Raw genomic sequence first — 15,272 nt, forward strand, 5'->3', positions numbered from 1 at the left:
CCAGTGCATATTTGTTTTGTGCGTTTCTACAGGAAAAGGTTTGATGATGATTTTTTTTCAGGCTTGCTGTCTTAAGGGTAATATGAACCCAGTGCTTCAAGGATGAAATTAAGCAAATACTGCCATATTTTCAAGTAGCATATGAGTGGCCATTTGAAGTCAGAAAAGGTCTGTGTAACTCCATATTCTTTCTCTGACATGTCTTTTTCTGACAGCAGGTAGTCATGAATGCATAGCAAGGAATATGGAAAAAAATCAGCTTGTTTGAAAGTTCTGATGTATTCCTCTAGCTTTCTGCAGTTTGTGGCTCAGGCTTTCTGATTTGCAGTTTGCATCTGTTGGTACCCTTTTATTAAATGTATTTACTCCTTCCTTGAACCTCTGTTCAAACCTGTATGGGACCCAGGCATCCACAAAATAATATGTCAGTAATTTTTGCAGCTTATGAATGGCTGTTTGAAAGTTTGCTTGCTTTTGGATGTTCAACCCGATAACTTTTGTGTCTTGCCATTTATCTTTTGAAAGTGACAGTGAGCAGCTGTTCCGTGTTCCCCTTGCTGCATAGTCATGGCATTTATAGTCCTTTGTAAGAGCCTCCTTTAGTCATCTTTTTTTCGTCCTAAAGAGTCCTTGTCTGTTTAGCTGCTCCATACCATTCATTTATTATTCTTGTCACTTTTTTGTTTTCCACTTCCTCAAGTCAGACGGGAATTAGAATAGGATACAGCAGTCAAAGTGCAGACACCAGGGATTCGTATGATAGTCTAGTGATGTTCTCTGCCTTGTCCATTTCTTTCTTTGTTGTTCCTGATTTACTAGTTTACTGGTGGTGAGCTTTGAAATTGCATTCATAAAACTTTCTTTTGTAGCTCAGATTAGTTTCTTGAGCAGTAAAGACTAGTTTGGAGGTGTCATTATGTAGAATTTTTCCTGTGTTCGCAGCTTTGTACTTGATCAGCAATGAGTTTCTGCTTTTTTTATCATTCAGGTCAGCACTGAGAGTTTTCTCATTACATAGAGTTCACTTTTGTGTCTTCATTGTGCTGAACAGAGTGGTCAGTGAGCTTGGTTGCCTCATCCTCTGCTCCTTTTTCAGCTCAGTTATTTTGAGAAGTACAACCCTTCACACAGCTCCTTCTAGGATTCTGCTGGTCACCTCCCTTGACCGAGTAGTTTGAAGGAAAGTAGCATCACTATTAAAGCATGTTTTGGGGTACATAATGGATTTACCTTTGCATGAAGCCTTCTAAACTCAATGCATCTTCTGGAAAAAAAGATTTGTAGACTTGAGAAGGCTCTCCTGGCTTATTCAAATGCCTCCTGAATTCTCAACTTTGTAGTTGTTGTTGGGGTCAGGACTTTATTGTTTGCACATCTCTATGTAGATATACACACACACATATAGGTACAGAGGTATGATTATATATGGTTAAGACTTCTGTCTCCACTATGAAGTTGCAACATCTGATGTTCCCTTGCGGCAAAATGAGTAACTTGTTTTTAAGGCCATCTGCCCCCCTCTCACCTCGCCACCAAACAACCTAATAGCAGTCCTGAGACCTGAAATAACATAAAGGGGGAGGCAGGGAGGATGAGGAGAGGAGAGGAGCTGTGACTGCCGATAGCTGCCCAAACAGATAACTATGGCAGGTTGGTTCAGGGGCCATTAACAGAATGATACCATGGTACTAATGCTACCTTGCTGCTGAATGGTTCATGGTAGTTTTTGCTATTCCTTTTTTTTTTTTTTTTTTTTTTTTTCCTTTTCCTGTTTCTCTCTCTGAGGTGGGGGGAGAGAGAGAGAGAAGGAAGACCAGTAAGACTAGTCAAAGGTTTGCCTTTCCCCTAGCTGGGTATTTAAATGTCTGCAGGGAGGAAAAGGTTTAATTTTTGTTAAGATTGTACTTTATCAGTTTGAGTGGAGCATAGGTCCTCCTGTTTTGACTTTTAGCAGTTCAGCCATTTAAATTCTTGTTTTTATTGTGAATTTAATTCTTCTCCTTTCTCTGTATTCAATTGATATTTAGGTTTCTGGAACCATTGTGGATAAGAGTGGGCGTACCCTCTCAGGCCAGACAGGAGAGGCATTTGTCATTAGTGTTTCCCACAGTAAGCCACTTTGGTAAGGACATATATCTTTCTCTTAATAAATTATCTGTAGATTGTGATTCTTTTCGGTTTTAACACCTTGCTTGCAGCTAAGTGGAAGCTATACTAACTGTGATAATATTTAATCATGTGTATTGCTAATGTGTTCTGCTGTCGTTCCCTTAGCAGAAATTGTTTCCAAAGAATGCTGTATTTTTAAAACATTGCTTTAAATAATCTGGAGTTTTGTGTTTGCAACAGCCACTGAAATCACAAGTAGATCAAAGCATTAAAAAATAATGATTCTGAAGCTGTAGTTTGCCATCTCCTACTGTCCCAGATTGTGCAAGGAGCTAATTCCTGGTATGAACAGATCTTACATCCCTTTCTTAGAGGGAAGCAGTGCCAGCTCAGGATGTTTCAGGGTGGCTTGAAAGAGCAAATCAGATTTCATTCCTGTGTTCTTTTTACTGAACTGTGTGTGTGAACTCTTACAAAAATATATACGTTCCCTGAGTGTTTTTCTCCAGGCTGTGATTGTTTTATAAGCTCCTGATGCCTCCATTTACTCGCATACTTTTCTGTTCAGGCAGAAAATACTAAATAGGTGTGAGATTAAGGTCTGTGAAAATGCATAATATAGCAGATTTTGGTCATTGTGCAAGGTTTTGCGTGTTAGTTTGAAAACTGTTCCCACTTCCCCTATTCTGTCTCTTCCTTGCCTTCTCTTTGCCTTCTCTTTACCATTTCTTCTTTCACGTTGGTTCGTCACATAAAAATTTACACCAGAAATTGATGTTTTTGTCCTAGAATATTGTAACTAAACCATGTAATTCACTGTTATTAGTGCACACCATGCACATTGTGATGAGCCATTGTTTGTTTTTACAACAAAATTCCAGCTAAAATGCGCAATCTGTCATCCCCGTAATACAAAAGCAGAAGACTGCATTCACAGCTTTCCTGACTGCCCTTGAGGCTCCACTTTCCCAGACCAGACGGTGCTCCAGAAGTAACATATGGAGCCTCTTGGAACAGGGTGGTGGTTGATGACTCCTCTCAGCATCACAGCCTAGTGATCCATATTTGGCATGAGTCTGTCTCAGATAATTTTGCTCATAATTCTCTCACCTCTGAAGAGGAGAGGTCACTGGAGCAGAAACCAAGAACTTATTAAACCATTTTTCATAAAAGCTCTCTTATGAGTCTGATTAAAGCCCTGTTTCTCATTTGTGTGAAGGCTACTCTGCAGCACTGTGGTAGAAGGGTTTTAGTTGTGGGAGCAGATTGCATTTAATGTTGTTTCTGTTGCCAAGTTGGTACAGAGTGGCTTTAGGGTTGTGAAGAGGCTGGTTAATAGCAGTATCCTAGAGATCACATTGTATGTGTTCATGTTTCCATTTGGGTTTTGTATGTCCTGTTTAAGGTGATGTGTTGTCCTTAAGTCAGTTTGGTTTGGAGCCCCCCCTAAAAAGTGTGTGCTTTTTGTCCAGCTGATACAGCTAGTAGCTGAGAAACTTGTGAACTGTGCTTAGTAAGTGCTGAATGATGTGTGACAAGCGGTTTGCTATGAAGGGTGCTTAGATGTGGCATGAGTTCCCTTCATGTTATTTTGAATCCTGTGATTGTTTCTACTGTGGTACCATTAAGAAGAAATAACGCCAAGTTTAGGGATGTTTGTTCTGGTCCCAGGGGCACCCTGCAGCCTTGGCTTTTCACAGGAACTGATGTGTGACAGCTGCAAAGAAATGAGCAAAGGAGGGAGGTGATATTTAAGATGAGGGTGTGAAGGTTATTATACTAGGGTAGCAGTGATTGCGTACCAGTGATCTGGTTCAAGGCTGCTGGCTTTTAAGGCATGGTTAATGTTCTGCTTTTCTCAAAAGTTTTCTTTCATGTGCTGTGGGGAAATGATACTGGCATGAATGTGCATGTCTGTGCTTAGTTTGGCTGGGAGGTTTTGAAACAGGTAGTGCTTGGATGGTGGTGTGCTTGTAGATGTATTTGTCAGCAGCCCCCGTAGTGGGTAATCATTCAGGCAATCTGCAAGGCCAGTACCTAGTAAGTCAAGTGAGAATATCAAGAAGTGTTTGCTGAGTGTGTTGGCTGCTTTTACAGTATCTCTCTGGTAAGACGAGGTAGAGTGGTAGGTGAGTTTGTACCGAGAACCAGAGACAGACTGATATTAAAAGTGGAAGGGAGAGATGGAGCTGCTTAATGTAGGAGAGAGCTTAAAAAGAGGATGTGGGGAGTGCAAACTGGCAGCTTGTAAATCGAATGACTGAACAGCAGGAAATGCATTGCATTCATCTGTATTTGATAAAGACAGTCTTGTTAAGTATCCTTACCTTGCTTTGCTTTGAAAATCCTGAGGGATGAGCCCCATTTTGAAATAAATTCCACAACATCATTGCTGTAATTAGTGATGTATACTCTCTGAGTGATGTATACTCTCTGCATTCTGTTTGTATCCAGGGGATCTGTATGAAGGATTTAAATGTATGTAAACACTGAACAGGCAAATAAGAATAAAAGGGTGCTTTTAAATTTTTTTCTCTTTAAATAGAAGGGCCTGTATGAGGTGCACTAGAAAAAGCACCTCAAAGGTAGAGCTGGCTGTTTGAAAAAATAAACATATATGCCCACACCTCCTCCACCACCCCCACCCCACCCCCGACTGGGAGAAGGGGTTTGTCTGTTTTTTGGTCTTGGTACGTGACTGTGCAATATTCGAGGCCCTGGTGCTGGATGTTGCCGTGAGCCCCTCAGATCTCAAGGATTTGTCATTCTGTTCAGTAAGTGAATCTGGCTGCAGCATTTGCTGCTACTGCTTGTGCAGTTGCCAAGCCCCTGCCTACTCCTTGGAAACAGGAGAAAAGTAAAAAACCATTTTGTGCTCTCAGTCCTGTGCAGGGCTTTATTGCTTTTGACCTCTGGGAAACTAAGTGAGCATACGTGCACTTTATTAACTTAGCTACCTCTGAGGCAGCTTCTGTGGCTCACTGAGTTGGGAGTTGTGGCTGCTGCCTGTGCCTGTGTCAGTGGATTAGCTTGCATCTTCTCCGAGACTGTTACTCCAGGGAAGGAGTTAGCTTTTTTACATCTTCCTCTTCCAGCAGCACTGTGAGCACCTTTTGAGTTTTGCAGTTCTTGTAAGATGGTTTCTAGAATGGTGCAGAGAGATCAGGAAACATAGGTAAAAGATCTCTTACATTCTGAAAGACAAAATTCCCTTTTAATGTAGACATTGTCAGTGGAAGTCACGTTTATGTATCTGTCATTAAATGAAGGAAAACTCGATTGTGCCTTGTATACTGGTAAAACTGTTTGAGAAGCTTATTCCTGCAAAAATACTTCTGCTGCAGTGCTGTCTTGTTACTAAGATGTAGCAGATTCAGTGGCCCAAGCTTATTAGGGCTTCCATGAGGCATTGTGGGGAGGCATTTGGGTTCTTCCAAGGCTGACATAATTTATGCATAATTTGAAAAGAAAATGCTGGGTTAGTGGCTTGAAGCAGGTCTTGCCTTTTCAACTTTTTCCATACTTCCTGTAGCAGAAAGCTCCTTTCCAGTCTGTCATTCTCATTCCACTTGTTCTCTCTTTCACCTAGAAAATACAGAGCTGTCGTGTTGCTGCCAGTTGCTGTCAAAATGCTGCCACTTCCCTCCTGGATTTTGAAATGAAATCTTGATTTACTATTCCTAGTTCAATTCAGTCCAGCCCTCTCCCTGTTGTGCTTTTCTTCCACCAGAGGGTTCTCCTTTTGCAGGGTCTCGTTGTATTGATGATGATGGTTAAAGAAATTGGAAATCACGTTGCTTTTGTTGTAGATGATTGTGGGAATTCACAGTTGCCAGCACTAACATTTGTCCGTTTTGGATGTAAACGGTGTTTTTATCTCAAAATAATTTTTGAAAATTTATTTTCCAGTATCGGCTTAAATTGTGCCTTAGGGGCAGTTGAAATGCGACCATTCATTGAAACAGTTGGACAGTGTACAACAGCCTACATCATCTGTTACCCCAATGCAGGTGTGTTGGTGTGCATGTTCCTGTGCTTGCAGGCAGATGAAACGTAACTCAACTGTTCCATCTCATTAGCAATAATAGAGTTGAATTAGCCTGAAAACATTATTGTTTTTACTATTAAAAAGAGATTAAGAATATTTTAAACTGCTGAAAGTAACTATTGTTAGTTCTGTGACAGTGAACCCAGAATGCTCTCCGGCATAATTAACAGTCTATTGAGTAAGGGTTGCAAGGGTAATGAGGCATTTTAGTCCTCATACAAGTGTAACTACTTCAAATATATCTTTTATGGAATTTAATTTTGTACTTGTGGGCTTTAAACAAATTGTAATACTAGAAAAAATACGTTTCAAGGTCTTCCCAATACCTTTGGTGGTTATGATGAAACTCCAGAAGTGACTGCCCAGCATCTAAAGGTATGAAATATTTCTCATGTGTCACATCTGACATACTAGTAGGCAAGAATTCTTTCCTTGTATTTGATGTGTGTTTTTTACAACATTGTGTAGGTTTTTATTTTTCCTCAGATGGCTCTATATGTCATTTGGATTGTTTATAGACAATTTGTGGGATGATAGTTATTTGAGATAACAGGTTAGGAAAAACTGCTTGGGAAACTCTGAAAACCTTTCTTACTTTCATGTCCTACACTAAGCTTTCCTGCAGCTTGATCTGTGGATGTTATTCATTTGTACTCTTGTGTTCCTACTTTTGGGACTTGTTCGAAAAGCTGAGCAGTTTTTGTGAACTTGGCAGGATTTTAGAGTTGTGTGTATAGGAACCGCTGATGGTGATGTCCCAGTGCAGGGTTTCCTTCCACATGGCACTTGGTCTGTGCAAGATGGAACTGCGTGGCTGGAGCTGCAGTGCATCAGCGAGAATGCAGCATCTGCTGCATGTTAATTCCCTTTTATAATACAATATGGCTACTCTTTGATACTCATCCAAGTTTTCATCTGGGGCTTTGGTATAAAACAGGCCAGTTTCAACTGTAGTTTCCTAAAATTAGGTGTTGAAGTTGCTGGTTAGACTTGGGTATCCACATCTCAAAACAAATCCTAAAGAGAAGAAATAGTAAAATAGTACTGATTGTTTTTTTAGTTTAATCTTTTTTTCTTGTGATCCCCCTGAATTGCTTAACATATGGAGAAAAAAACTATATAAAAATGCATATTTAAAAATATAGATATAAATAAAAAAGATACCTTTATTAACTTGAAATGAAATTATCTTTCCCTCCCTTTTACAGAATTTTGCTTTGGATGGTTTGGTCAACATAGTTGGAGGTTGCTGTGGTACTACACCAGCACATATCAGGTACCTCATGAGCTACAACTTTATGTGCACTGGGAAATAAATTCAGTGCTGCTTCTGTGGAGCAGTATTCTATAGCTTGTCTTGGAGTTCCTTGAAAAGATGGATCACTTGAATGCTAACAGCAGCAATATGTGGAGGAGAAATAATCTGGCTTTCGTAGCTCTGTGTATTGTGAAGAATGAGTAGAGGCATGGTTCAAAGATTTTACCTCTGCTGGTTTGTCATCTGAAAGTGTTTTGGAATTACTCTTCCCTCTTTATCATTGGATAGAATAGAGTTCCCATCTCTGCTCCCTTATGCTGTACATTCTTTTTCTTTCTCACACTCCTAGCCACAAAGTGAAATTTAAGGTTTCTTTTGCTGGTAGAAGGAAGGAAGGTGTGTACACGTGGTGGTGGTGGTGAATGTCTGAACAGGTCTGGGAATGCTGTACAGCTGGTGCTAGCCCTGGCCAGTCAGAGGGAAGATTTCATATCTTTCTGACTGGAAGCAGGTCAGTGGGAAAACCTCCTTTTTTCACCTGGACTTGAAAGGGAAGGGGCCCTTGTGATTAATTTTTACCCTGATACAAATGGGTAAGGAACGGTAGTAGGTGAACATGTAGAAGACACCGTGTGTCACTCCTGACTGGAGTGAAGAGAAAGTGAATGTGATCACCATGAGTTATTCTGGCATCTGAGAAGTGTGTCTCAGCCCAGAACAATGTTTGTCTCTTATTGGATTTTTTTACTGTAATTATCAGCAGTTGTTCAGGTCAGCAAATCGTGAATACGGTAAGAGTCAGTGTAGTTTGAGGAGTGGTTCTGATGTCCATCAAGTATCCCATTGGCCTAGTATCTCATGTTCTGTATTTGGTATATCTTCAGCTTTGTACGTTCCCTGCAAATAGCTATGGCAGGGTCTTCTGGGAGTATGTTTTTGCCTTTGGCCACACAAAGTGAAATTAGCTAATTAGCCTTGTCTGCTACAAGGCTAAATGAGAGATGGAGTTATATGTCTGGTGTATTCTGTTTGAGTCTTGTCTGGAGTGGTTTAATTTTAATCAAAAACGTTACTCTTCACTTTCTTCTTTCTGTAACTCAGGAAAATTGCCAAAGCTGTGAAATTCTGTAAGCCTCGCGTTCCACCTTCTCCCTCTCAAGGATACATGCTGCTGTCAGGTAAAACAGAGTGTAACAGTTTAAGCTTTATAACTCATGCAACCTTCCTTTATAAATTTATTTGCTCTTTTCTGCTGATCAGAGTGGCACTACAAGTTTCTGATTCTTCTTGAATCCAGCAATCTTATGGATGTGTAACCAGACCTAAATCTTACTGCTTTGCCAAAGGATTAATGGAACATTTTGTTACAATCTTGTATAACATAAGGAAGCCAGCATATTTTACTCTGCAAGTCTCAGACACTTTGTAATGGTTAGTGAGTATCTTTATCCTCACTTGGCATCAGGGGAGGGTCAAACATGTAAAGGTCAGGTATTTGATTTGATTACGGTTGATGGCAGAGCTGGAACGAGATCCTTGTTCACCTCTTGTGAGAGAGCTGCCCTGTGTTGCCTCAGACGTTGTTCCAGTTGTGCTAGGACGATGTTCCAGCCATACATCCAGGTCTAAAATGTCTTTTGTTTTAGCAAAGTCTAGATCTGTGTGTTCCTCAGCCAGGCCTTCTCTTTAGCCTGTGGGCCACGTATCCAGGTAAAACAGCACCTTCTTTTTGTTCTGGTACTGTAATCTAGAAGTCAGATCAATTTAGCATAAATTAAATAAATTGTGGTTGGCCTGTAGCTTCATGCATTAGCTTATTCTGGACTGCTGTAAAGTTTGTTTGCCTCTGAGTTGCCTGCTACCCGAGGGTTCCACTTGGCTTGTTTCTGTCAACTTGGGTATGTGGTTAAGAGCTGTCCCTGTTTGTCAGTCAGTTCAGTAGATGACTTCTGTGGTGGTGGTAGAGTCATGTGATAACATAGTTGGAAGTTGAGAGAAGGCGTGTATGTGCATACACGCAGATGCCCAAAGAATTGTAGCTTCACGTTGTTTTATATTGGACAGATTCATTGGATTTTTTGTGGGTCAGGTAAATTATTGACTGTCATTGAGGAAGGATAGAAACCTTTGGCATATGTGCTGGAAGTTGTTTCATTGCATTTCTTTGCTAGTTACTTATTAGATTTGGGTACATCCTGATGTGCTGAGAAATCACTATTCTTAAAGAGAGATCCACCTCTATTTCACAGTTAAGAAAAGTGATTTTATCTGTCTTACAAAGTTTTTTCTTTCCTGTTTTTACAAATACGTTAAGGTCTGGAGCCATTCAGGATTGGGCCATACACCAACTTCGTTAATATTGGCGAACGCTGCAACGTTGCGGGATCACGGAAGTTTGCTAAACTCATCATGGCAGGCAACTATGAAGTATACATTTTAACAATAATCTTTATAGCTGATGCTCATATTTTTCATTGCTGTATTGAACTGTGTTAATAGTTGCTTGTTTTGCTGGCACAAAGCAGTATTCCACATCAGTTACAAGAGTAAGAAAACGAGGAGAATTTACTTTCTTACTGTCCTTTGTTTCTGTGCTGACCAGCTCCTGATAAATTTGTGAGAAGGGTTTTACAAGGGCTCTTTTTTGTTTTGGTTTTTTTGTTTGTTTGTTTTTGACAAGTGTTACAGGAAATGTGAATTTCCATTTTGAATTAAATGACACAGCTGATGACCGTTTGGAAAGTGGCCTAGTCTCTGCTGTATCTAGGGGTGGATTTACAGAGGATGGAGGAAGGAAAGTGGGAGTAATCCTCCCCTCCAACATGTGGGGTACATCTGACTTGGGATAGATTGTAGCACTGTGCAACCCTCCCTCTTTTCCTTCCTGCTCCAATCCTGGTCAGCATTATGGTTGCATCTATTCTTTAAATACTTTGATCACTGGCTCCATCATGCTACATGACAGTTGATATAGAAGAAGGTGCTTAGAAGGTTAATTGGTTTCCTGAAACAGCTGTAGGACAGAAATGAAAAGGCTGGAGGACTCATGCTATACTGGTGTAAATTGCTACTTTAACGTTCACACAATAAGTAAAGTGATGTTTCTTGAGAGCTGAGACTCCGCCCCAGAATACGCTCTGCTGTTACAGTTGATGCAATCAAAATTAAAGCCTTATGGTTGTGGTTTTGGGTTTTGTTTTTTTTTTTGGCGGTTTGTTTTTTGTTTGTGTTTTTTTTTTAGGAAGTCTGACTCTTAAGCCCTTAGAAGTCATGATGCAGGTTAGACCTATTAAATAAAGACAGCTTTAAACACAGTTTATTAGGGACTGTGAGCAACTAAAAACATCTTTCTTTTTTATGTTGTGTCTGCAGAGTGACAAAAAATGAAAGCAAACAGACATGGGTGTTCAGATAATTACGCAGGCCAGAGAGAAAGCTCTAGTATTTTCTTCTTAGTGCTTGATGATTATTCTGCAGCTGGAAAAAAATGTCAAACAACCTCCAGAAATTAAGTACTCTGTGTTAGAAAACAGCAGAGCTTGTGATGCAAGACTTATTCCATACCATCATGGAGACATTTCCTGTAATTTTGTACAGTCAGAAGTCCTTTTTACCATGCACTACCAGCACATTAGGTCTCTGGCGTCATATTTTTGTGAACAAATTAGTTATCAGTTGTGCCGTACTAACAGTTTTTCTATGTTGTACATCACAAGACCATTTCCTTATCTTTTATGGGATGCCTTATACATTTTTAAGTTTTTGGCTGCATGCTTATTTTAGAGAAGTGAAATGTTATCCTGAGAATGACTGTGCTTTTATCTACTGATTGTACTTTTGTGTTTTTGGCTTTGTTCTTTAGGAAGCCCTGAATGTAGCCAAATCGCAGGTTGAGATGGGGGCCCAGGTTCTTGACATTAATATGGATGATGGGATGCTGGATGGGCTTGCTGCAATGACCAGATTTTGTAACTTGATTTCTTCAGAACCTGATATTGCAAAGGTTGTAATTGAGTCACTCCAAAGCACAATCAAGAACATTTTATTGAGATGGAAATTGCCTTTCAGAAAACTTTGATATTGATTTATTTAGTAAACAGTATAGGTGTCCCACAAGAGGAAGAGGTACTGTAATAGGAAAGGCCTTTGGGGGAAACAGAGTTTTTAACATTCTTTACCTGATTTTAGCTAAATATATGCTAGTCCTTTTCATTGGTTAGAAAAGCTGAATGCAGGTACCTTTTGCAGCAGTTGAGAGCCATAATCTGTATACTGATAGTGCACAATGGTATTGCTTTCCATAAAACTTAGAATGCTATGGATATAGGATGGTTTTAAAAGATACTTCTGCAGTTTACATTCTCTAAAAGTGAGTAGCTAATTCAGAAACACAAGACGATAAGGGGGGAAGTAGAGGTCTCTATGTGGTATGTGGTGGTGTTGCTGTAGAAGCTCTGGAGTTAAATTTGCTCTGAGTTTTGCATTTAAAGTGACTCTACAAATACCATCTGGAAACTTTTTTTATTTGTAAATGCTGATTAATGTTGTGTGCGTTTTCATGTCCAAATGGGCAGACAGCATGTGGAACTCTAATTCATAACTTGCATGTATTCCTCCGACTGACTTGTCTGTTATTTACAGGTGCCATTATGCATTGACTCCTCAAATTTTTCAGTGATTGAAGCAGGCTTGAAATGTTGCCAAGGGAAGTGCATTGTAAACAGCATCAGTCTGAAGGAAGGCGAGGAAGACTTTTTGGAGAAAGCAAGGAAAATTAAGTTGTATGGAGCAGCTGTGGTTGTCATGGCTTTTGATGAAACAGGACAGGTGAGTGTTTCTTTAAAGGAGAGCTATTTTGCTTCTGGAGTGCGAGGCTTTCGTACTCTCGCACAAGACAAAGTTGTTTGGTTTCATTGACACAGGTGATGCAAAGAGGTCTGTAGTCTTAGCAATAGTTTTGACCCTGATATATAAGCATTTCCTATGCTGATCCCATGTTTGAGGAATACAAATACTGCTCTAAGTGTAGCTTTGCTAGCACAAGAGCGTGTCTCATGCTATTCAGACGTGCTGAACTCTTCCTTCCTTCATAGATTTTTTTTTTAGATCAAAAGCTGAGTTTTGCATGAGAGCGCAATCTCTAGGAATTAATTTAGTTATGTCAAAACCCACATATTTAACTTCACATTGGATGATGAAATGTTGGGGAACAGAATTGTTTTTAATAAGTTGAGTCAAACCTGCAGGTACAGGTGCGGTGATACTTTTAATACAAAAATCGTATAGGTAATCCTTTGCTAATATTCGTGATGTTCTGATTTCTGGGGAGTTAATTTTTTATGTTGTTTCTAAGCTTCCTGTCAGAATTCTTTTTCTCCACTAGGCAACAGAAACAGAAACCAAGATTGCAGTCTGTTCCAGAGCTTATCACCTCCTTGTGGAAAAAGTGCACTTCAATCCAAATGATATAATATTCGACCCTAATATTTTAACCATAGGAACCGGAATGGAAGAACATAACCTGTATGCCATTAATTTTATCAATGCTACTAAAACCATAAAAGTGAGTTGTAAGCTTATTTTAATTTGAAGTATGTTGTGAGATTACTTAAAAACCTAAACCACCACAAGACAGAAGAACACCTCCAGCCCCCAAACAACAACAAACTGCTGCAAAATGATATGCATTTTCAGTTAGCAAGGGTACTATTTCTCTGAAGTGCAGCCACTCCCTAATATTACTGTATTTCCAGTAAAAAAACCTGAAATAGTTCTACACATATATTTCAATCCATTTTCTCTACTGTAAATGTACTATAATAATTAAATGAGATAACGATCACATTCGTGTTCTAGCTAAAAGGACCTCTTTGAAGGTATGTGAAAACTGCCTTTTAAAGTTAGTAAAATTTACATTTCTGTGGAAGGGATTTGTGCAGTAATCTGACTTCTTATTTAGCCAAAATGTGTGTAAGGAAGCACAGCAGTGAAGAGCATCACCTGAACACAGCCAAGGAAGCTGCACTGTTGTGTTTCAGAAGGCAACTTGGTTGGTTTGGAGATGCTCTGTGAGTAGCAGTCTGGGGCTTGAACACCCCCTGGGTTATTTTGTCACCAGAGAGCTTCTGGAAGGGAGGCTGCACCCTTGAGGCTAGCTGCTCAGCTACAGTCTGCTCCTGAGACTTGCAAGCAGGCGGGTTGGCTGCTTCTGTTTCCAGAGGAGTGGGGGATGGAAGAGCTATAAGTAGGTCTGCTTGGGGAAAATCTGGAGTGCTGCTGTGGGAGGACTGATATGTTTAGAACAGCACCTATGACTGTGGAAACCATGGTAGTGGCTTACACATAACGAGGCTGGATTTTTCCTTTCACTTGTATCTTTTTTCTATAGAGATTTGAATTACTTGTTATGAATTTGAGTAACTAGAAAGATCTGGAACAGGGAAGAGAGGAAAGTGCATATAACCAATGCACTGCAGCTTAGGGGCCGACGGTTTTAAGGACTGAATGCTTTGCTTAGGTTTCCTTTTTGGAAAGCGCTTTTCTAAAAATCTATGTGCAATTCAATTCCTATAGGAAACACTGCCAGGAGCCAGGATAAGTGGAGGTCTTTCCAATCTGTCTTTCTCCTTTCGAGGGATGGATGTCATTCGAGAAGCAATGCATGGGGTGTTCCTTTACCATGCGATTAAGGTACGATGTGCTTTTGGCTTCCATATGTTTGTGCTTGGCAGATGTGCAGTGCTGTGTCTGACAGCCCTGCCTGGGCGATTCTGTATGTTTTTTGGTTTTTTTTCAGTATGGTATGGACATGGGAATTGTGAATGCTGGGAATCTACCAGTGTATGATGATATCCACAAGGAATTGCTACAGCTGTGTGAGAATCTAATTTGGAACAAAGATCCTGATGCGACAGAGAAACTTCTACATTATGCTCAAGTAACTTCCAGTTTTAAACTTTGAATAGGAGTTAGCTTAGCATCTGAACTTTAATACCTCCCTGCTGATGATAGGTAGAACAGCTTATAAACTGCATGTGTCAATCTAACTTCAGGTGTTAGAAGTTACTAATGATACTACAAGTGGTTCAGCTATTGATACAGAATAAAATGTGAACTCTGTGATAGATTGAGCTTCTCCAGTTTCAGAGGTGCCTTGAAAGATCCTGAACCAGAGATCTTCCTAGTGCTTTAGGAGACCAAGCTGCATAGGCATTCTTTTAAAAAGAAAAAAAATAACAAACCCCCCTACAAAACCACACCAAAAAACAGTAAGAAGCAAAAAATTCCAACCAAACTCCCCCCCAAACAAAAAAACAAAACAAAACCTCTTCATAAACAAACAAAAACTAGAAACGGCCAGTCCGCAACTGAAGCAAATCTTGGTGCTGGAGCTTAATTGACAAGTGCATTGTAGGAGACCAATGTAGGAGCCTGTCTCTGCAGTGGTAATGGTTTGCTTGGAGTGTATTTAAAACGTGAAATAGTTGCCTGCGGTTCCTGGCTGTACCACAGACTTCCAGTTCATGTAACTCATTTCAAGAACGAGGACCGGCTATTTAGTGGTTTTGAGATGCTCTAATGACAGTGGTGATAAAAGACAAAGATTACAGACCTGAAGTTTTCCAGATTATTAGCCGTAAGATGACTGGAGAAATCCTCTTTGAACAGAATACAGCAAAAATCTTTCTGTGTTAGGTGGCTTGAGATTTAACATACAGGGAGGTTGGCATGCCCATTTTGTAGCTGCTGGAGGTATTATTTCTGTCCACAGCTTCATTTCGTTTGTAGTTTGCCCTACGATAGTGTGTGCTTTTTAAGAACAATGGCAACATGTTGAAAACCACTACGGGAAGACTG

General features: G+C 40.0%; 1 protein-coding gene across 16 annotated transcripts in view; it reads left to right on the forward strand.

Moving 5' to 3' along the window:
- Window positions 1–15,272, forward strand: part of MTR (5-methyltetrahydrofolate-homocysteine methyltransferase) — a 58,048-nt gene that overhangs the window by 12,962 nt on the left and 29,814 nt on the right. For 10 of the 16 annotated variants that reach the window (XR_008732908.1, XR_008732906.1, XR_008732912.1 and 7 more), the window contains exons 8-18: window positions 2,028–2,122; window positions 6,019–6,119; window positions 6,471–6,532; window positions 7,366–7,433; window positions 8,517–8,593; window positions 9,730–9,842; window positions 11,278–11,418; window positions 12,057–12,242; window positions 12,799–12,978; window positions 13,989–14,105; window positions 14,212–14,352. Coding sequence is in view for 3 of the 16 variants with exons in the window: in XM_055714675.1 (XP_055570650.1) it covers window positions 2,028–2,122; window positions 6,019–6,119; window positions 6,471–6,532; window positions 7,366–7,433; window positions 8,517–8,593; window positions 9,730–9,842; window positions 11,278–11,418; window positions 12,057–12,242; window positions 12,799–12,978; window positions 13,989–14,105; window positions 14,212–14,352 (1,281 nt within the window). In the remaining 13 variants the exon portion in view is untranslated. Of the gene's footprint in view, window positions 1–61; window positions 169–2,027; window positions 2,123–6,018; window positions 6,120–6,470; window positions 6,533–7,365; window positions 7,434–8,516; window positions 8,594–8,708; window positions 8,847–9,729; window positions 9,843–11,277; window positions 11,419–12,056; window positions 12,243–12,798; window positions 12,979–13,374; window positions 13,485–13,988; window positions 14,106–14,211; window positions 14,353–15,272 lie in introns of those variants that run through there. The other 6 variants (XR_008732909.1, XR_008732913.1, XR_008732910.1 and 3 more) reach the window with 6 other exon arrangements.

This window comes from Falco cherrug, chromosome 6, assembly GCF_023634085.1.
Source record: "Falco cherrug isolate bFalChe1 chromosome 6, bFalChe1.pri, whole genome shotgun sequence".
Taxonomy (NCBI): domain Eukaryota; kingdom Metazoa; phylum Chordata; class Aves; order Falconiformes; family Falconidae; genus Falco; species Falco cherrug.